Source organism: Rana temporaria, chromosome 8 (assembly GCF_905171775.1).
Source record: "Rana temporaria chromosome 8, aRanTem1.1, whole genome shotgun sequence".
In the NCBI taxonomy this organism is placed as follows: domain Eukaryota; kingdom Metazoa; phylum Chordata; class Amphibia; order Anura; family Ranidae; genus Rana; species Rana temporaria.
In genome coordinates this window covers 89,670,293-89,693,411 of record NC_053496.1, presented here as the reverse complement: position 1 = coordinate 89,693,411, position 23,119 = coordinate 89,670,293, and the positions used below count along the sequence as shown (strand labels likewise).

General features: G+C 44.6%; 1 protein-coding gene across 3 annotated transcripts in view; it reads left to right on the top strand.

Annotated features, from left to right (window-relative positions):
- CCAR1 (cell division cycle and apoptosis regulator 1) overlaps positions 1 to 23,119 on the top strand; it is a 95,206-nt gene that overhangs the window by 23,994 nt on the left and 48,093 nt on the right. For all 3 annotated transcript variants that reach the window (XM_040362196.1, XM_040362195.1, XM_040362194.1), the window contains exons 3-12: positions 284 to 459; positions 11,892 to 11,933; positions 15,772 to 15,804; positions 15,920 to 16,113; positions 16,601 to 16,715; positions 16,793 to 16,991; positions 18,246 to 18,296; positions 18,420 to 18,549; positions 19,953 to 20,114; positions 22,309 to 22,534. In XM_040362196.1, the coding sequence (XP_040218130.1) occupies positions 284 to 459; positions 11,892 to 11,933; positions 15,772 to 15,804; positions 15,920 to 16,113; positions 16,601 to 16,715; positions 16,793 to 16,991; positions 18,246 to 18,296; positions 18,420 to 18,549; positions 19,953 to 20,114; positions 22,309 to 22,534 (1,328 nt within the window). The remainder of the gene's footprint in view (positions 1 to 283; positions 460 to 11,891; positions 11,934 to 15,771; positions 15,805 to 15,919; positions 16,114 to 16,600; positions 16,716 to 16,792; positions 16,992 to 18,245; positions 18,297 to 18,419; positions 18,550 to 19,952; positions 20,115 to 22,308; positions 22,535 to 23,119) is intronic.

Here is a 23,119-nt window from a genome sequence, read left to right as displayed (position 1 = left end):
ACACTATGACAATTGCAGATCAACCCGAGGCTAAAATGGCAGCTTCTTTCCTGTAAAGGATTCCGCTTTATCTAGACCTCCAGCTGTGACTTAAACTTTTTGTATGCATGAATATTGCTTGTTTTTCCTTTTTGTGTTGGTTCTGTTGTGGAGGTAAAGCTGATTATCACTTTTCTCATACTGTATTTTGATAAAGGATTTATAGTAAACCCTGGTATAAGTGTAGTTTGCCGTGCTTTTTTTGCAGTGTGCATTGTATAACATGTTTGTTGTGCTGTATCAGCTCCATTAGGTGTCCAACAACCATCACTACTGGGAGCTTCACCTACCATCTACACGCAGTCAGCATTGGCAGCAGCCGGCCTCAGCACCCCTTCTCCAGCAAACTATCAACTCTCTCAGACTGCAGCACTCCAACAACATGCTGCAGCCGCCGCCGCAGCCGCTGCTCTCCAGCAGGTGAGTCAGTAATTCTTTATTACTGTCTTCTTTTTTTATTTTATTTAAATGCTATTGAGTCATACAATGCTCTTGTTGGAAGCAACCTTGTGTCGGTGTAAAATTTAAATATAACGGCTTATTCACACAGCACCAGTTCAGGGACACTAAGCTGCAGTGTAATGCACCGCATTGTTTCCTTTTCGTTTATTTGTTACTTTTTTTATATGAATCATTGTACATTGCGTTCCAGTGTGCTGTGTTTAAAAGCTTTGTCTGCATATTGCCGCAGCTCAACGCACCGCACCTCCTGGCTGCATTGAAGTGTAAACAACCATTTTCTATGTACCCTTGTGATGCCCTGCGTTGATTCGGTGCAGAAAAATGTGTGAACAAGCCCAAATGTATGCACAGCATTTCAGCATTCTCAAATGCGTATTATTAGTTGTGACGTTTTACGTCTTTAACTTGACTGAAGTCCCTGACAAGCGAAGCAGGAGAATAGAGCAGACCTGAGGGGCCCCGGGGTCAGGAACGGGGCTTGAGCAGGTGGCAAGACGGTTGGGCAGTGTTCCGGACACTGGGCTGGAGGGGTGTTGTATCATCTATGACAGGGCATTACACACCTGTGTGCTGCCAATAGTACAAGGATTCCCCCTGGGGTTGTATACACTGGGAACAGGGGCTGTAGGGGGACTACAAGTCCCAGGATGTTCTGTACCACCTCTGCTGTACCTCACGTATTTATGATTTTAAATGTACCAAGTCCTTGGGAATCCTGAGAGGGTTTATAGGCATAACTGTGTGTAAACCTGTGTCGTGCATCTGTAAAGATACACATCGGGGGGCGTGGCCAAGATGGCGGACTGAGCGGACGTGTTCCCTAAGCTCTCCTGGAGTGCGATCCGTATTTTATCCCCTATCTCCTGCCTGAGCCTGCCTTGAGGCTCCGAGGTGCTCTGGATGTCTCACAAGGCGTTCGGGTCCCGCAAGAAGCCAAAAAGACTGAAGTTCCCTACCTACATCCCGGAGGATCCTGCGCCGGCTGTTGTCTCCCCGCCGTCTCCTGCGCGCCTTTCCAACATGGCGTCGCAAACGGACCACGAGGAGGGCGATGCTCCAACCGCCCCTGGTATTCCAGAAGTGATGGCGGCGATCACGATGTGCCAGGCGGCCCTGACGAACAAGATCGAGGAGGTCCAGCTGGATGTCAGTCTGATCCGGCAAGACTTCGACAAGATCAGGTCGAGGGTGACGGAGGCCGAGAGACGCGTGGGGGAGGTGGAGGACACTGTGCTGGATCACGACGCCTCTATTAGGGCCCTGCAGTCGAAGGTTAAGGCGCTTGAATATCGCGCCGAAGATGCCGAAAATAGGAGCCGCCGCAACAATATCCGGATAGTGGGACTACCGGAGGGTGCAGAAGGCCGTGCCCCGGCCCTGTTTGCTGAAGAGCTCCTTCGCTCTCTGATGCCTGCGGCCCGGCTCTCTTCCTACTTTGCGGTTGAGCGTGCTCACTGGGTCCCTCCTAGGCCCGGGCCCGAGGGGTCCCCCCCCCGCGCGTTTATTCTCAGGCTGCTAAACTTTAGGGACAGGGATGAACTGCTTCGTGCCTCCCGTGCCGCTGGTGACCTGACATACCGCAATGGGAAGCTGCTTCTGTTCCCCGACTACACCATGGAGACCCAACGACAGCGCCGCACTTTCGATGCGGTGAAGGCCGCTCTCCGCCGCAAAGGCATTAAATACAGTGTCCTGTTTCCAGCTAAGTTGCGGGTCGTGGATGGTGAAACGGTGCGATTCTTTACCTCACCGAGGGATGCATCTGCGTGGGTGGACACCCTACCCTGATCGATGACCTGATGGCTGCCTTGCGCTGCTCCTGTTCCCTTTGCTAAGCTGGCGGACCTATCCATGTTCTGTTGTTCCTACCGGGTAAGCCTATGATCCTCCTATCTGGCGAGACCATGTGAATAAGGGCCTCACTGCTGTACTGTGTCTCCCTGAGCTGTGCGCCGCTGTGCCTTGTCCCGCTGCGCGCCGGCCTGGTTGGCGTCGCGGCTTGGGGGTAAGTTATGTGGGTTTGGATGGACTGGCTCTGCCCCTGTGAACGCTCCGGGATGATGCCCTTCACATGACCTCCCGTATGGAACTGTAACTGTCCTGAGATGGCTGCCCCCGCCAGTACCTGTTTGTAACACCCTAAGAATGTGCCCCCGCATGGCGGGAGAAATGGAGACTTTTTGAATTTATACAGTAACACTCCAGGGCCGGCGGAAAGAGACTTGTGCTTGCCCTTTCTCTTCTACCCTCTGGCTGCTGAGGGGTTCTGACACTGGCTACACGCCCCCAGCCTTCGTTCTAGGCTCCTGTGTTATGGGTTTGTTTGGGACTAAATGCTCCTCAGGTTCTCGAGGTGCATGGGGTGGGGGGAGGGGGGGTTGGGGGTTCCCGCCGACGTTCGGCTGTTTGGTTTTCTCTGGGGTTATTCTTTACTGTTACAGGTTTTATTTTGGTTGGTCTGGGTCGATACAGTGTTTTTGGGTTGCTGCAGGGAACTGGGGACTTGGATGCTGCTATGGGGGAGAGGTCCTCCTCGGCCCTGGCGAGGCGGGGGAAGGGGGTTTTCCTCTCCCTGCCGCGCTGGGCTCGACTGTGGGCTCGGGAGGGCTGGCTCAGTTATGTTATGTGACCCCCCCTTATGACTAACTGTCGGGTAGTTTCATGGAACGTGAGGGGGTTGAATTCAGCTGTGAAGCGCTCTCTGGTGCTTAACTATCTGAAGAAACTCCACCCGCATGTGTGCATTCTTCAGGAGACACACCTGATGGGATCGCGAATCCTGAGTCTGAAGCGGGCATGGGTCGGTGCGCACTATCATGCACCCTACTCTAACTACGCCAGGGGCGTTAGCATCCTAGTGCATAGATCTTTGCCCTTTCAGCTTCTGGACGTGAAATTGGACCCCGGTGGCAGGTATGTGCTGCTACATGCCTTGATCTCTGCGATTCCTTTTGTGCTAGTGGGGGTGTATCTGCCCCCCCCCCGGCGGATCTGGACATGCTTCACTCTCTCATGCAACAGGTGACCATGTATAATGTTGAGAATGTGCTTATCACGGGGGATTTCAACCTGGTTGTCTCCAGGGAGCTGGACAGACTCCGGGCCTCGGGCCCTAGGCAGCATGGACTTGCCGACTGGGCGTCTGCATTCCATATGACAGATGTCTGGCGTCATGTGCATCCTTCCACCAGAGGCTATACGTGCCTTTCAAGTACATATCGTACTATGTCCCGCATCGACCTGCCATTTGCCTCCCAGGGTCTGCTGCGAAGGGTGGTGGATGCGGAGATACTATCTAGGGGTATTTCGGATCATGCCCCGCTCTCTGTCACGATCCAGCTATCCAGGGAGGTAGGGGTGCGGCTGTTGCGGTTGTCTAAGTATTGGATAATGGACCCGGACATTCAAGAGGAGATGCCGGAGGCCTTGTGCACTTACTGGTTAAATAACGAGGGTTCGGTGGGTCCCCTGGTGGGGTGGGACGCCTTTAAGGCCTGGCTGAGGGGTGATTTTGTGGCTCGAGTTGCGGTGCGGAAACGGGGTGCTATGCAGTCTCTGAGGGACCTTGAGGAACGAGCTAGGATTCAGGAGGCTGAATATGTCCGCTCTCCTGATCCTGACCACTATGTGCCCTGGCAGATCTCCCTTAGAGACCTTTCCCTACTCAGAGTTGATCTCACCAGGAAGTCTATGCTGGAAAGTGCCCAACGGGTGTTCGAGTATGGGGATAAGAATGGTAGGCTGTTAGCGTGGTTAGCCAGGGGACAGCGGCCGATGACACACGTCTGCAGGTTGAGGGATGGTGCGGGGGGGCTGCTCACATCACCGAAGGATATTGGGGCCCGGTTTCTGGAGTTCTACCGGGCCCTGTACTCCTCTAGGGTGCAGTACGATGTATCTGAGCTGGGTCGGTACTTGGACCGGATAACCCTTCCGTCCTTGACCGACGCGCAGAGTGCTCAACTAGACTCTGATGTTACTCTGGAGGAGGTGCAGGTTGCCCTGCGCTCCATGCAGTCCGGGAAGACACCTGGGCCGGATGGGATTCCTGTTGAGTTCTACTCTGTGTTTCAAGAACTTATTGCCCCTAGACTTACCACTATGCTACAGACCTCCTTTTCTGTGTCGTCCCTACCGGACTCCATGTCGGAAGCGATAGTCGTGCTGGTCCCCAAGCCTGGTAAGGACCTGGAGGAGTGTGGCTCATACAGGCCCATCTCCCTGATCAATGCAGATGCAAAACTCCTTGCAAAAATTTTGGCTATCAGGCTTGGGGCGGTGATTGAGTCGTTGGTTCAGGTGGATCAGACGGGTTTTATGCCGGGTAAAGGCACCGACATTAATATCCGTCGGCTGTTCCTTAACCTATCTACGTCCCACAGCAATGCGGGGACTCGAGTTGTGGCCTCTCTGGACGCGGAGAAGGCCTTCGACTCTGTGGAGTGGGGTTACTTGTGGGCAGTGTTGAGGAGATTCGGTGTGGGACCTAAATTTCTACAGTGGCTTGAGATGTTGTATAAGTCCCCTAAGGCCAGGATTCGAGTGAATGACTCTCTGTCGGACTACTTTCTCCTCCAGAGGGGGACCCGGCAGGGGTGCCCCTTGTCACCCAGCTTATTCGCCTTGGCTTTGGAACCCTTGGCGGTGTTGGTCCGGGATTCGGATCGCATAGTCGGTCTTAGGGTTGGCCCTCTGGAGGAGAAAGTATCGTTGTATGCGGATGACACTCTACTATATCTCCGGGATCCCGGTGACTCATTGGTGGCTGCCTTGGAGCTGTTCGACGAATTTGGTAAGTATTCGGGGATACGCATCAACTGGTCTAAATCTGCTTTGTTCCCGATAGATGCTAAGGCTAGGGAGATGGCCCCGACGACGGCACTACAATGGGTGGATGAGTTCACGTATTTGGGGATCAGGGTCTCCCGGGACCTTCAGTCCTTCGACCGGCTTAATCTGAGTCCGGTGGTTGGACGCCTGAAGGATCACTGTACGCGTTGGCGTAATCTCCCGTTAAATCTCCTTGGTAGAATCAACGTATTGAAGATGATCTTCCTCCCTAGATTCAACTACTTGTTCCGGAACTGCCCAGTGTGGGTGCCCCCTTCCTTTTTTAGGACTCTGGATGGCTGCATTGGCTCATTTCTCTGGCGGGGTTCCCCCCCCTCGATTGGCCAGGACCACCCTCCAGCTGCCTGTTAGCTTTGGGGGGTTGGCCCTGCCCAACCTGATGGTCTACTACTGGGCTGCTGTACTGGTTACGGCGCGTTGGTGGTTTGAACAGTCCAGGGCTAATGCAGCTGTTTGCCTCGAGGCGGCGATAGTCGGGTCCCTGACTGAACTCAGTAATCTGCTCTATAGAGGGTCTTCTCCGTACCCCGCGCTACCGGGTCCGACAAGAACTACGCTACGGGTGTGGGGCAGGGCCAGACGGCGTTTCCTCTCTCCGGGTCAATGGTCTCCCTTCAGCCCGCTATGGGGCAACCCTGCGCTCGCTCACTTCCGCTCGGTGCCTGACCCACAGCTGTGGGCCCGGCGGGGCGTCAAGGTACTACGGGATATCGTCTCGGGGGGCTCCCTGTTGCCCTTTCAGGATATGTCGAGGCGCTTTGGCCTACCGCCCTGGATGCTATTCCGCTACTTTCAACTGCGGCATGCCTTCAGGGCACAGTTCCCCGCTCCGCCTGTACTCCAGGCGGATGTCGTGGAAGAACTGCTGGCCCAGAGCTCGTTGACTAAGACCCTGTCCTCCCTATACTTTACACTTCTTACTAAAGACTCCCCTAAGATGGATTCCCTGTGGAGGAAGTGGGTGGGGGATATACCGTCACTGGATAGGGAAACATGGGATGACTGTTTTGAAGATGGTTATAAGCTGGTGATCTCCTCCAGGGATAAGTTGATACAAACTAAGTTCCTGCACAGGGTTTACTTTACGCCTCAGAGGCTGCATGGGATTTATCCGCAACGCTCCCCAAATTGCCAGAGGTGCTGTACCTCTGAGGGCACCTACCTGCATATGTTCTGGACCTGTCCCAAATTATCGGACTTTTGGTCCGCGGTTTTTGAAACGGTGAATGTCCGCCTTCAACTTAACCTTCCGACCGCCCCAGAGCTGGCTCTATTGGGGGTGCAGGATGATGAGCAGAGACCCAGGTTTACTAAACTGCTACTGTCCCTGCTGTTATTTTATGCTAAGAAGGTCATTCTGGTAAAATGGACATCCAGGGCTCCTCCTACTCTGGGAATGTGGATGGATGCGGTCAACGCCATCCTTCCTTTATATAAAATGACTTATTTGTGCAGGGGGTGTCCGACAAAGTTTGAGCGGGTGTGGGGACCATGGACGGATGTCCTCTGATAGAGTCGGCACCACACTTGGGATTGTCGTTGATTTCTCAGGCATCCTTGTGCTTTACCCCCCCCCCCTCTCGGCCCCGCCTCTCCCCCCCTCTCCCCTTCTCCCTTCCCCTGCCTTCCCTTCCCCCCTCTTTCTCTCCCTCCTTCCGTTCCCCCCTCTCTCCCCGTCTGAAATAAGTCCTGCAGTCCTGTAGCTTGCATCAAGTCCACGATTGGATCTCTTTTGATTTCATTTTGCTATATACTGTTTCTGTATGTATTTCTCCGCCCAGCCATGTATGCACTGTAACCCGTTGAATTGTATATGTCCTTATTTTTTTCTCTGACTCAATAAAGACCAACCTTGTTGTTAAAAGATACACATCGAGGGCTACATAAGAAAAGGGGTTCTGTCATTTTAAAAATCAAGCTTTATTAGAAAAAAAAAAACTCCTATCTTTTTCAGCTGGCTCCTAGATTCAAAGCAAATTTGTCAAGTTCTGCAGTATAGTGTAGCTAATAAACATTTTAAAAAGTCAGTTTCCTAAGTTGGGCTTTTATTTCTTTCCTCCGTAGTCTTCACCATTTCTAACTAAAATCTAGTCCAATCTGATTAATTGCAGTCAGTGTCTGTTCGCCATATTGGTTGAGTCTGGCAGTTTGTAGTGACTGCCAATATCCTTCTCTGGGGGGGGCTGTCATCCTGCATATGGCTTTCTAATTTGTGACTGTAGCACATTCCATTATGTAGTTAATTAGTTTTACACTTAGCCAGCTAGAGAAAATACTCCAAAAGTATAGACAAGTTGTTTTTTACTGCTCCTTTCAGAACTTGCATCCCGAGCAGCTTATTTTTTCTAAATGTAAATCATTACTAATTTAAAAATCTTGACTCGTTACAAGTTCTTCCCATAAACTACGCATGTCAGGATGCTGTAGAATCATCAGTTTTAGTCTGATATTTATAATGTATACTCTACACCAGGGGTGTCCAGCCTGTGTCCTAGGGGCCTCATATGACACAAGATGGCTATGAATGCAGCCCAACGCAAGATCGTAAACTTGCGTAAACATTATTAATTTTTGTAAAAATGTGTTTACACTTGGCGAACACATGCGGCCATATACAAATTTGACAGACTCTCTTTGGCGCTCTTTCACACAGTGCTGTCTGTGTACGGATTCCGCTTGCTCAGCAGGGATCGCTCCATTGACAGCCCCCCCCCCCCTCTGAGCCGGCGGATGACAGGTCTGTGTCCGCTCACTGTGCGGAGACGGACCTGTCAGATCTCCGCTCTCTTTATGGGGGATTGTATGAAAACAGCCTGTTCGTTTTCATCCGATCCACCAGACAGATGAAAAATAGGGTTTCTATCCATCTGGATTTAGCGGATCGGGTGACAGCGGACATGTCACCGCTGACATCCGTTGTTCTATAGAACTGTATGGAGCATCAGTTCATTTCCTCCTAAAAACCTGACAGGCGGACCTGAGCGGTCTGCTTGTGTGAAACAGCCCTTACTGGACGTTAATTTTCCAAAAGAAAAATATCCCACTCTTCACAATCATGCCGTATTCATCTCACCAGTTTTTGGCAGAACCCATATTTGTGAGCAACTATTTTCAAGGATGAAACGCATGATGGGCAAAATTGGCAACAAAATATCTGATGAGCACCTTGAGAACTCATTGAGAAATGCTACTACCAGATATTGATGCGTACGTTTATCAAAAACAGTGTAAATTATCACATTTGTTTTTATGTTGACATCCTTTTACTTTTTATAATACAACATATTACATAAAAATGAAGTGTGATCTGTCTGACTTTTTCTTATCATCAGCTATTCTTATTGTTAGTGTATTTTATGTGTTGCCCAAGACAATTCCTTTTCTTCCAATGTGGCCAGGAAGGTCAAATGTTGGGCAGCCCTTTTCTAGACATTCTGAATGTTTTAGCCAAACTTTTTTTCCATCTTGTGCTGTAAATTTGATATGTGAAGTAATTCAGGTAACCAGGAGAGGTAACCAGGAGATGCGTTTATTATAACCTAACGATACTTATTAGACAAATCATTTTTTAAACTGCCTGTTAATTGCCTTATGTGTGTAATTTTAAGTGTAATTGACCAGCTATGGACATTAAAATGTGTCCATATTCCCTACTGCAGTAAGTTTTGATTTAAAAGCAAACCTTCACTGACCTTTGTTGCCAAAGGAACTGCGGAGCAATTTATCCTCATAGTGAAAATTTGCTATGTTATGGGCAACCTTGAGAAATGTTAATGGTACCTAAACAGCATCCTGAAAATGTACTTCCTAGTGTGTAAGTGTGCCTAGCCTCCAGTCTCATAGCCAAGTGTCTGTACTGTGAGATTGAGGCAGTGCTGCCTATAAAGTCGCATGAGATTTGGAGAAAGATTAGGGACTACTTAAGTTCTTTAACCACTTAAGACCCTGACCAATATGCAGGTAAAGGACCTTGCCCCTTTTTGCAATTCGGCACTGCGTCGCTTTAACTGACAATTGCGTGGTCATGTGACATGGTTCCCAAACAAAATTGGCGTCCTTTTTTCCCCACAAATAGAGCTTTATTTTGGTGGTATTTGATCACCTCTGCAGTTTTTATTTTTTGTGCTATAAACAAGAATAGAGCAACAATTTTGAAAAAAAATCAATATTTTTTCCTTTTTTCTTTAATAAATATCCCCCAAAAATATATAAAAAAAACTTTTTTTTCCTCAGTTTAGGCTGATGCGTATTCTTCTACCTATTTTTTGTTAAAAAAATCGCAATAAGCGTTAATTTGTTTTGTGCAAAATTTATAGCGTTTTTCAAAATAGGGGATAGTTTTATTGCATTTTTATTAATACATTTTTAATACTAATGGCAGCGGTCGGCGTTTTTTTTTTTTTTTTCGTGACTGCGAAATTATGGCGGACACATCGGCCAATTTTGACACATTTTTGGGACCATTGTGATTTTCACAGCAAAAAGTTCTATAAAAATGCATTGTTTACTGTGAAAATGACAATTGCAGTTTGGGAGTTAACCACTAGGGGGCGCTGAAGGGGTTAAGTGTGACCTCATATGTGTTTCTAACTGTAGGGGGCGGGGCTGGACGTGTGACGTCATTGATCGCCTTTCCCTATATCAGGGAACAGACGATCAATGACAGCGCCACTGTGAAGAACGGGGAAGGTGTGTTTACACACACCTCTACCCGTTCTTCAGCTCCTGTGACCGATTGCGGGACTCCGGCAGCGATCGCGGTCATGGAGCTTCGGATCGGGTCGCGGGTGCGCGCCCGTCCCACGGCTGGGCACTTAAAGACAGGTACGTGCTTGTGCCCTGCCGTGCCATTCTGCCGACGTATATCAACGTTAGGCGGTCCTTAAGTGGTTAAAGCTCGTAACAGAAATACTGAGTTTGTTGTCCAAGCCAGCTCAACTTGCCTTGCTCCCCCTCCCAGCAGTGACTTGAACACCTTCCAGGCTTCTGGTCTCTAATGCAAGCACAGAGCAGATACATTGGGGTTGATTTACTAAAGGCAAATAGTCTGTGCATTGTAAGTGCACTTGCTGTAGATCTGAGGAGAACATGCAAAGAAACATTTTATTTTTTTATTGCATTTAAGCCTAAATATGAGATCTGAGGTCTTTTTGACCCCAGATGTCATATTTAAGAGGACCTGTCATGCTTTTTTCTATTACAAGGGAAGTTTACATTTCTTGTAATTGGAATAAAAGTGATCCATTTTTTTTTTTTAAACAGTGTAAAAATTAATAAAATCTATTAAAATAAATAAAACAAAAACATTTTTTTTTTTTAAAGCGCCCCGCCCCGACGAGCTTGCGCGCAGAAGCGACCACATACGTGAGTAGTGCCCGCATATGAAAACGGTGTTCAAACCGCACAAGTCAGGTATCGCCGCAATCGTTGGAGCGAGAGCAATAATTCTAGCACTAGACCTCTGTAACTCAAAAGATGCAACCTATAGAATTTTTAACCGTCACCTATGGAGATTTTTGACGTCATTCCACGAGCGGGCGCAAATTTGAAGCGTGACATGTTGGGTATCATTTTACTCGGCGTAACATTATCTTTCACAATATAAAAACAAATTGGGCTAACTTTACTGTTGTCTTATTTTTTTATTTAAAAAAGTAATTTTTTTCCAAAAAAAGTGCGCTTGTAAGACCACTGTGCAAATACAGTGTGACAAAAAGTATTGCAATGACCACCATTTTATTCTCTAGGGTGTTAGGAAAAAAATATATAATGTTTGGGGGTTCTAAGTAATTTTCTAGCAAAAAAAATTTTTTTAAACTTGTAAACACTGAGTCTGAAAAACAGGCCCGGTCCTTAAGTGGTTAAAAGGAACCTATTGGGCTAAAAGTATGGTGGCTACCATTGTGGTGTGTGTGTGTGTGTGTGTGTGTGTGTGTGTGTGTGTGTGTGTTTTTTTTATTTAAAAGGTGCATGCTCTGTTATCCTGATTTTCTCTATTTGGGAAGTCACTGACCCAGAACAAATGTATGCTTTTCAAATGCCCCAACATTTCTATATCTGCATGCTGGTTCCAGGTCAATGACAAAGTTGTAAAGCAATCATGAGTATGACTTGCACTTTTTTTTTCAAGAAAACCTACACTTATTGCTTCCCTCTGTTCCAGCAACTCCCTGCCAGGATCATATTGTAAATAATATAAATCTGAAACATATCGAAGGTTAGAGCTTGTTTCATGGTTTTATTGGTTTGTTTACTACCTCTAATCGGCCTCAGAATGTAACTACAAGTTTATACTTGATTCATCAATTCCCTCTGCTACTCTAAAGTTGCACTGTAACAGAATGAAAGCTGTTTGTTTTTCTAGAGAAAATCTGTTGCGTTCTTCTGTCTGTTGGCTGCCCAGAATTGCAGGTTCAAAGGATGTAAATACAAAGGAAAAGTTTCTGTACCCCATTATACCCCTTGTACAGTCTTCTGCCCTTTAAAATATGCGGTGGGCAGCATTCCAAGACTGAAGGCATCATTTGTTTTTCTTTCAGCAATACAGTCAGCCGCAACAAATCTACAGTGTACAGCAGCAGGTATGTAGATTTTTTTTTCTACCAACTAGATCATAAAGTGTAAAGTAGGCCTTGTCTTGCTATGCCTTGTCTGTGTTCTGTCTGGCATAGGGTAAAGTTGGTAAATAGAAAAATGGCACTCACATTGCCAACATCCGTAAATAATGTGGTAAAGTAAAAAATAGGGGTAGCGGCACAGTAAACAATAGAGATGTGTAAACAATATATACATGTTAAATAGAAAAAGAAAACCACATATATAACCGGATACAAGGACAATACAAGAATTAAAAATCATACATATGAGTACATATAAATGAGAACCCGAATGCATCACCATGTTTCGCATTGAGGGCTTCTTCAGGACGCAAAAATCCCCAGGGGAGAGCACAAAAAGCCCTCTTTTTGTGCTCTACCCTGGGGATTACCTTGAACCTGTCCAGTCTAATAATAGTCACTACTTGGGGGATCTGTATTGTATATCCCCTTTTGAGCCATGGATCCCAACCTATTGATATTTTGAATTATCACTTTGACTTCCTATATTTGGGCTTGTCGGCTGAAAAGGAAGACATTCTTCTTATATCTATTTTCTTAATTTGTGAATTTTGTAGTCATATATATCGTCTATTTGGAAATTACAGTTGGTTTCCCCCATTTTTGCTTCACCCAGCATTGCACCTTCTTTGCGTGGCTTGTATTTTCTCCTCTATTGGATGTCTGGTTTGGCCACATGCTAACCAAGAAACAAATTTGTAAGAGTGAGATCCCCTTTCTTGCCTCTACAATTACTGTTTTCCTGAATTTGCGTCCTAAAGAAGCCCTCAAGGTGAAACGCGTTGATGCATTAGGGTTCTCATCATTTATATGTACTCGTATGTATGATTTGTATTGTCCTTGTATCCTATGTTATATGTGTGGTTTTCTTTTTCTATTAAACATTTATATATTTTTTACACATCTCTATTGTTTACTGTGCCGCTGAAAGTCCGATTAGGGTCCATACCCCTATTTTTTGTTTTTTATTTACCAGGGTAAAGTTGGTGTAAACGGCTCCAATATATACACATCTAGAAAATGCATGTATGAACTGTTTTTTAATGTTCAAACTTTTTCTCTTTCATTTATTGAATGGCACTGCTTGAAACCATTAGATCGTGACCAAAGTTATAACGCCACCTGCAGGATTAGGGTAGCTAGGTTCAAACAAAAGAACAGGTCAGGGGAAGCCAAACCCCCATCCCTGGTAACAGCCCAATTTTAGTCGACTTTTTTTTTTTTTTTTTCAGTTAACTGCTGTGCTGGGTGACATGTCAGTTATATAGATTCTTGTAATGCCACCAGCACAGCCTACAAGCGCTTGCAACTCTTCTCCTGAGGGACCAGTTTTGACAGCTCTGTGTTGGTTTTTTATTGCATTTAAGCCTAAATATGAGATCTGAGGTCTTCCGTCCAGGAATCGAGCGATCAAATACTGCTGGTCGCTCAGTTTTTAGTGCTCCGTGAGCAGAGACCTGGTGACTGTCAGTCACTGGCTCCCTGCTCTGCCCCCCATGTTCATTGGAGTGCTCGGCTGTAGATGGGGTGGGAGCGGCTGGCTCAGTCTCTCAGTGGCTCGCTCTGAGCCCGAGCTGGGTGCCGGTCCAGGCATCTGGGTGGATCTCAACCATATGGTCACAATCTTTCCCCAGCCTGGATCAGCTCTGTGATGTCAGTTGACAGCGGGCTTAAGACCACTGTTTGCTGAAAATGGGTCACAGGACTGAACCATGATCTATAGGAGAAGTACGACCAAACGAGCTTTGGTTTCAGTCCTATCCTGAATGCAGCAAGCCTTATCCGAGAAATTTGCTTATAGCGCTCAGTCTTTTTGGGTATGAGTCTATCAGCATGGCACATCTTGACTTTGCAATATTTCCCCACTCTTCTTTGCAAAAAAACTCCAAATCTGTCAGATTGCGAGGGCATCTCCTGTGCACAGCCCTCTTCAGATCATTCCACAGATTTTCAATCGGATTCAGGTCTGGGCTCTGGCTGGACCATTCCAAAACTTTAATCTTCTGGTGAAGCCATTCCCTTTGTTGATTTGGATGTATGCTTTGGGTTGTTGTCATGCTGAAAGATGAAGTTCCTCTTCATGTTCAGCTTTCTAGCAGAAGCCTGGAGGTTTTGTGCCAATATTGACTGGCATTTGGAACTGTTCATAATTCTCTCTACCTTGAATAAGTAAGGCCCCTGTTCCAGCTGAAGAAAAACAGCTCCAAAGCATGCTGCTGCCACCACCATGCTTCACTGTGGGTATGGTGTTATTTTGGTGATGTGCAGTATTGTTTTTGCGCCAAACATATCTTTTGGATTTATGGCCAAAAGGTTCAACCTTGGTTTCATCAGACCATAACACATTTTCCACATGCCTTTGGGAGACTTCAGTTGTGTTTTTGCAAAATTTAGCCGAACTTGGATGGTTTTCTTGGTAAGAAAAGGCATCTGTCTTGCCACTCTACCCCATCGCCCAGACATATGAAGAATACGGGAGATTGTTGTCACATGTACCACACAACCAGTACTTTCCAGATATTCCTGCAGCTCCTTTAATGTTGCTGTAGGCCTCTTGGTAGCCTCCCTGACCAGTTTTCTTCTTGTATTTTCATCAATTTTGGAGGAACGTCCAGTTCTTGGTAATGTCACTGTTGTACCATATTTTCTCCACTAGATGATGACTTTCTTCACTGTGTTCCATGGTATATCTAATGCCTGGGAATTATTTTGTATCCTTCTCCTGACTGATACCTTTTAACAATGAGATCCCTCTGATGCTTTGGATGCTTTCTGTGGACCATGGCCTTTGCTGTAGGATGCAACTAAGAATATGTGAGTGCGTCATGGGTCTTATAACGCCATGTTTCTGTTTTTCCAGTTTGCAAACAGCTGCCTAGTTGTCAGTTCATAGCTTTACCAAATACTACAAGGTTGATATTGCTACTTCTGCAGATGATGGTAGCTACAGCTGCAAGGTTCAGCAGGCAGTGGTGTGAGTGTTTTGGCTAGAGTTGTGCTTTTATTGTTTTACCTTTTTGTTGGCCTTTTCTGTTTGGTCCCACTTTCTATTTTACCTATAGATTTTGTTTGTACCTAGCAGTCTACTCCTGCAGGTAACAGATAGAGATCTAATATATTCAAGCATGTTCTTGAATGAAGACAGAGAAGGATTTTATGGCGAGTACAAAAATCCAGATTTCTTAATTCTGTTCAGCCTTTGTTGTGATTTACAGACTCTTGCATGGTATGGCCAAAAGGGCGGCTTTGTAGCTTCTGGTGTCACCTGTTTGCACTTTATATAGTGAATAACCTTGATGGCACTACTTGGTTCCTCCTGTGAGCAGCCTAAGACCCCTCAGCTCACAGTGCAAAAGTCTTAATGGCTTCTACCAGATATATATATATATATATATATTATATATATATATATATATATATATATATATATATATATATATATAATCTCATCTCTAAAAGCAGTTCCTTCCAATAGAGGAGCTCTGTCCCAGTTTTTTGGCTTCTGTAGGATTATTTGGCATGCAGCACTTTAGGACGTATTGGATGCCTATGTCCCCAGCCACGCCCTGTGGCTCCATCCTCCAAGACTCGGCAGTGATATAAGGATTTCAGAAAGGAACCACAATGTGCAGCAGGGGATGCAGGCACCTGACTAAATTCTAAACAGTCTTATGTAGCGTGCAGTACTGTGTGCAGTTAGCATTGTCTTATGTACTGTACACCATTTTGTTGTGTATTTTTGGTATGACATGAAATTACATTGTGGAAAGTGTGCTTATTGTATCCTCTGTTCTTTACGCAGTTGCAGCAGCCTCAACAGACTTTAATAACACAGGTGAGTGCTTGTTTGTGATACTTAAACATTCAAATGTATTGTATAAGCATGCAGCAAAGAGTACAGTGAGTATATATCATTAATGCTGCCAATATTGTATTTCTGTGTTTTGCAGCCTGCTGTTGCACTGCCAACAAGCCTCACGCTGTCCACTCCCCAACAGGCTGCACAGATAACAGTCTCTTACCCGACTCCCCGCTCCAGCCAGCAACAGTCCCAGCCTCAGAAACAGAGAGTCTTCACCGGGGTTGTTACCAAGCTCCACGAAACGTTTGGCTTTGTGGATGAAGATGTGTTCTTTCAACTTACGTATGTATTACTCTCATCATGTATGTATTACTCTCATCATGAACTAAAACATTTTGGTAAATCTTGGAGGCATTACCTTATGTATAATTTAGCTCCTTTTGCATGTTTATTGTTTTAAGCACAATGTTCCCTTAAGACTATAATTTTTAGTTTGTAATTAGACTTGCATACAAAATGCAGCCTAATAAGCTGTTGGCTGGTTTTAGCTGAAGACTGGCTTAATATGGTGGTTTGTATTGCACCATCAATCTTAATGACAGGATTGTATAAAGTGTTGGACGTTGAACTTTTTTTATTTTTTTTTCATTTTGGATACAGATAACCCAGATTTTTTTTCCGAGATCTGTGTCCCATTGCATAGAATTCCTTCACTTCCTGTCCCATAGCCAAACAGGAAGTGAGAGTAAATCCCTGCAAATTAAGGGGAATTTCTTGGACTTTTTTTTTTGCCAAACTCCTAGATTTCTTTTTTTTTTTTCTTTTCCAGTGCTGTTAAGGGTAAGTCCCCACAAGTCGGAGATCGGGTTTTGGTGGAAGCTACATACAATCCTAACATGCCGTTTAAATGGAATGCCCAAAGGATTCAGACTCTTCCAAATCAGGTATGTGAATACCCTCTGCTCTCACCATCTAACTTGCTTGGTATGATGTTTACACCGATTGCTTTTTCTTGCTGTAGAACCCAGCTCAAGCACAGACTTTAATGAAGAACCCAACAGCAGTTATGCCACCTGTTGCACAACAGCCTGCTTTTGGGGTTCAGTCTCAGCCGCCTCCACAAGCACAAACCTTGCTGCAGGCGCAAATTTCTGCTGCTTCACTAAATCCATTACTTCAGGCACAGCCTTCTCAGCTGTTACAGCAACAGCAGCCTAAAGGTACACCGTATTTTCCTTTTTAGCTCCAGAATTATTCTGCCACTACTACACTAAGGCCTTGTGCACACGATGAGAATATCGGACAAATGATCACTCTTTGTTTTGTATTTTATGTTTGATTTTTTTATGAATTTTTTGCATTATAGTCTCATATGGAAAACCATTACTAAATTTTCGTACGGGCGAATACAACTTCAGAAGAGATGTATTGTAATGTATTCTTTCATTTCCAAGCATGCGTGGTTTTGGTCTTCCAACTTTTTTTTACAGGCGAATACTGTACTGATTAAACGAAAATCATTTTGTCCTGGTATCGTATGAGAAAAATGTTTGTATTTGTCCGTTTGGATAATTTTGCATGAATTATCATGATCGGCTCTCAAAAGCTGTGTACTAACGTTCAGATTATCGTAAGATCGCTTTGAAAGTGTTTTTTTTTTTTTTCTTCTGATTTTCTCGTCGTGTGTACTAGGCAAAAGCCATTCATGTCTGAAAAGCATAATTTTAACCATGTATGTTGTCAGATACATGTATAATAAAAAATTGGTTCTTTCCCCTTTATGTGCCAACTGCTGGCAATGTATTGTTTCTCCAGGCAGATAACTCAACTTACCAAATTAATATGGTAACTGGTAATTTTTAGTAAATCTAATGCTGGGATGGGTTAAACCGTTCATAAAATCAATCATCCCAAATACTAGTCATACACTGCTTGATTTTAATGCTGAATTGGCTGAAAATTGGGCTGTTTGTGGCTTTATTGGACCCCCATACTTGACAAATTTGTATTGAAACATTGAAGGAGTCAAGTGGAAAATTGTTGGCTGAATATTGATTAAATTCAATCTGTTGCCAGTTTTCGGAATACAATAGCTGGCCGAGAAGATTTCTCCATCCATGCTGTATTTAGTTTGGATGGGGAAATTGAAGCATGTATGGCTAGTCTTTGCCTTATGAAATGACTGTAGAAGGGAATCTTCTTGTTGCCCTTAGTAGTAACCAGTCAGCTTTTTCTGAGCTGCTCTAGAAATCTAATGGTAAACTCGGATTTGTTGCAATTCACAAGACAGACAGTTGAGGCCCTGGGAGGAACTTTGAGAGTCAATGAAAATTATTTTCTAATGAGATTGGGCGGACCTTTAAAATCGGGCATCAAGAAATTTCCTTTTATATATAACATAAATGGTTGTATATCTTTGTACTTTTATCTGTTACATTAACATATACAGTAATAAATCTTTTATTTTTTTTAAGTAAGCGCTCATATATCTACTTTTCGGGACCATCTTGGTTTTCCTGATGTTGGTACGTTACTGTACAGCTGCTGTAATAATTATTTTTTCCTATCTGTGTTAAGGATCTTGCCTTACCGCAGTTGGTAATTCTGTTGTACCTTACCATGCTCTTTCTTTCTCTTCCCCCTCTCAGCTGGTTTGTTACAAACCCCTGTTCGCATCGTATCCCAGCCACAGCCGGTGCGGAGGATTGAGCCGCCATCCAGATTTTCTGTCAGGAGTGATCGAGGGGATTCTATTTCCAGTAGGAAAGATGACAGGAAGTGAGTTTTTCTTAATAGAAAGCAACTGCAGTCTCAAAATTGTTACACAACTTTTCAGCAATGGATCGTGTCCTCACTAATTGTAGAGTTTGGGATTCTGCGACACCCCCAATCCCCATGTACTCCTGTTATTGTTGAGAGGCCAAGTGAGCACAGAGACTCCTGTGTAGCCTGAACAGTCATGTCACTGCAAAATTAAGGGGGTCCAAAAACTACTTTCAGCATGATTGGCAGGGGAGGTATTAAAGAGGTGGTAAAAACAGGCTGTTGAGTTGCTTTTTAACTTCCCCCCCCTTGAGCTGCAAAGGGAGCCAGACACGGTTGTACGCAGGCCGTGGCAAAAATGTTCCCCGATTTGTTGCGTTTTGCTGATGCACAATTGTGGGGCAGAGATGTGCCAGTTACAGGGTTCAACCAGGCAGTGAGAAGGCATCATATGTCTTCTCGCTGCCCATCAAATGCCTCTGAAAAGTGATCCAAGGCTTGTAACTTTTAGCCTTTTAGCCTTAGTCTTGAGCAAAGTAAGTCAATGCAATGGTTGACCTCCTGGAAAGGCTGGTTCTGACTTCAGTCTTCGGCCTACAAGAAATATGCAAACTAAATTGAAACAAGTTAATCTGTTTACCAGTTTCAAAGCATGATCAACGGGACATTCCAGCAACTCGTATTTTCAAATCTTTCATGACTGGTTTCCTTTTGATTATGAACTTGGAGATCTGTACAGAATGCACTTGTAGATTGAGTGTTCTGTAAATTTAGATCTAGACATCCCAATGGACTGTTCATATTACTGCAGTCTCTTGATATATTTACTCATTGAATGAAATAGATGAGCCTGTTCTGTGCTGCACTCTTCGTTATCTTTGGTTCCTTTTAGTCTACTTACAGTATTCATAGAACCAGTATATAAATAGAAAATTCATCAGCATAATAATTTGACATAATTTTGATTTGGCATCCTATGTCGATGGAATATTTGCATTGACTTAGAGCTTTTTGCCTAAGTTTAATAAAGAAGTTACTAATTGAGTACAATAATGGGTATTTTTTTCATTTATTTTTTATTTGCAGTATACAGTAAAACCTTGGATTGCGAGCATAATTAGTTCCAGAAACATGCTTGTAATCCAAAGCACTTGTATATCAAAGCAAATTTCTTTATAGGAAATAATGGAAACTCAAATGATTCGTTGCACAACCATTTATTCATAAGCCCTTCAGTTTATAGTCTATATAAAAAGATTATAACAATGTGATAGGTTGTGTAACCATAAAATGTCAAAATAAGGCAATGCAGATATCCTTCTTTTTTTTTTTTATGTGTCGTTGTAAAGCTATTTATATAAACCTTTATATAAACCTATGTGATCTCTATGTTCTGAAAGATTGTCATCTTTTCTTAGCCGAGAGAGAGATCGTGACAGACGCAGGTCACGTGATCGTTCTCCTCAGAGAAAGCGGTCAAGAGAGAGATCTCCGCGGCGTGAAAGGGAGAGGTCACCTCGCAGACCCAGACGGGTTGTTCCTCGCTATACTGTTCAGTTCTCCAAGTTTTCCCTGGACTGGTATGTAGGCTGCACACTACTTCATTATCCTGCTTTAAAAGTCCATTGGTGCTAGTTCAAGGATCATATGCTTACACATGGCCAGTTATTGATTTACTTATAAAACTCTGCCGACCCTCTTTTTGTTAGTTTGCATGCTATATATTGATGGTGTATGAAAACTAACAATCTGAATAGTAGATTCTTCTTAATTGTACATCATGTGACACTTTTCATGACTACTTTGGTTATGCTGCCACCTGCCAAAACGCCCTAAATCATTTTAAATACAACCTTTCTTCCTTGAAATGGTAAATGCCATTCATCTCACCTGAAGAAGGTGTTTTCACTCAGCTGTACCCCATAAAGGAGAAATTCTAGAAGAAATGGGATTCTCAGGCTGTTGACCCAGTTATTTCCTTTTTGAATAAGACCCTGACAGTCCCTGTGGATGAGGTCCCAGTCTTTAAAGCGGAGCTTCACCCAAAAGGGGAAGCTCTGCTTGTCTGCCTCCCCCCTCCCCCTTCCAGTGCCACGATTGGCACCTTGTGGGGACGGGGCAGGCACCTGGTTTTGACAGGAACCCGCTCCCACTTCTTGCTGAGTTTGCAGCAACAAATTGAGAAAGTGCAGCACAATTTGCACATGCGCAGTAGGATACCGGATGTGAACCCACAAGGCTGGTTTACCTTACCCAAGATGGCGGCACTAACACCCAAGAGCCGATTCAAGAATCGGCTTGGGTGTGGACACTGCAGGATCCTTGGACAGGTAAGTGCCCTAATGGTGACATTTTGGCAGTATTTGTAGCTATGTTTTTTTTTTTTTTAATACAATTATAAAGAAAACATTGTTTTAATTTGTTATTTTGTCTTTTTTCCCCCTTAATGGTATTTTAGCAATTGTCCCCATTTATAAAATGTGTATGTACATGTTTTTTAAGGGACACCTATGCATTCAAATAACATTTACATAAGTGGGTTAAAGCGGAGTTCCACCCATATAAAAGTCAGCAGCTACAAAAAGGTGTAGCTGCTGACTTTTAATAATCGGACACTCGCCTGTCCCATGGTCCAGCGATGCGGGCGAACAAAGCCCTGCTCCTCTCTGCGGTGCCGGCATTCCGGCTGTGGCTTCACTGTGCTGTGATGGCCGGGCAATCTTCTGGGACCTATGACGACCCAGAAGATTGCACGGAGGGAGAGGTGAACTTCCTTCTGGCACCACGGAGCCCCGGGAGGAAGTGGGAGCTGGATGCCTCTAAAAAGAGGGTATCTGCTCCCCCCCCCCTCAAAAAAAATTGACATGCCAAATGTGGCATGTCAGGGGGTCACCTTCACTTAAAGAGGAAGTTCAATTTTTGGGTGGGACTCCGCTTTAAGTACACCAACAAAATATCCAGTAATTAATTTAATGTCTGCAGTGTCTCTTTTGTGAAAGAAAAAGTAAATATGGCTGTGGTCTTTGGCATTCATTTCGGTACTGACAAGTATTCCCTAACCTGTGCTCAAAAGATGTCATCTATGACCATGTAGGAAATGTTTTATTTTTCGTTTTTCAGTCCACTTACAGCTTTAGTGATGGTTGTGACTGTTGACTGTATTGATTACCATGATGTACTGTGTGTACTGGGAAACTTTGTAAGGGGCCTTGCACATGGGATGGGCTCCATTAAAATACACCTGTTCAGCAGGGTATATTTCTTCTGCAGGCGGATGGCTGGTCCGTGTAAGCTCTGCTTATGCTTGGGCCCTCTCTCCTCTATGGGCAAATGGGTGTAAATGGACCCGACCGCCTCTCCATTTACACCCGACTGCCATCCGATCCACCAGATGGATGGGTAATGTCTGTTTTTAGTGGATTGGATGTCGACGGCCCATTGACTTCCGCCGCTTCATAGAGGAGACTGGAGGGGTCCGATCAGGTCTGCTTGAAAAACTGACAGGCGGACCCGATCGGTGCGCTAGTGTGAAAGGGACCTTAGGCACTGACAAGGAACTGATGAACTTGGAACAGTCAGCATGGAAATGTTGTTGTTTTTGATGTGTGTATGTAATGTTAATCCAAAGAAAAAAGACTTGCTTGCTGTAAGGCAACAGAAGGTCTGAAGTGGGTAAATCTGAAAGGATTCAGTAATTCTGAGAATACTCTTGCATGCTGCATACTACATTTTTGCAACTTTTGAGAGTGCTGTACTTTTTTGTTTCTGATGCAGTCCCGGATGTGACATGATGGAGCTGAGGAGACGTTATCAGAACTTATACATTCCCAGTGATTTCTTCAATGCCCAGTTCACATGGGTGGATGCTTTTCCTGTCTCCCGTCCTTTTCAGCTTGGTAGCTACAGTAACTTCTATGTAATACACAAGGAAGTGGACCCTCTTGATAAAAATTCTGCTGTACTGGACCCGCCTGATGTGGATCACACATACAGTGCAAAGGTGTGGTGTTCATTGGTATACATGGAAAAGATTTTATTACTATAAGCTTGTTATATGGAATAACTTGGGAAATGCCCCGGTGTGATTTGTGTATATGTGCGAAGGAGGGAGGAGGGGAGGAAGTAACTATCCAAACATATTGCTGGAAGTTACATTTCACCCTAGACAACTAAGCTTCCCATTAAAAATGATTCTGTCCCCGAGAGTATACATTATACAAATTTATGATTATTTAAAACCAGTATATAATATTGCCTTTAAACATTTAAATGTAAAGAATTGCACACTTTAGAGTCCACTTATGTATCTTTTACTGACACAGTGTATAATGTATTCTTCACGACTGTAAACTACATTTTAACTACCCTAGCTTTGAAATTAAACATAGTTTCAAAATTGTTATTTGCTCCAGTGTCTGTTCTGCAGGTCTTAACATGTGATGGCCACACAATCCTTTATATCTCTGGAAGCAAGTGCTCATTCTGGCTATTCTCTACCCACAGGTCTTCGGTTAGGCGCCAGCTTCAATTAGGCTGCTGCACAGGTTGCCAACAAGACAATCCTTGTCTCTCCGGTGTGTCCTTC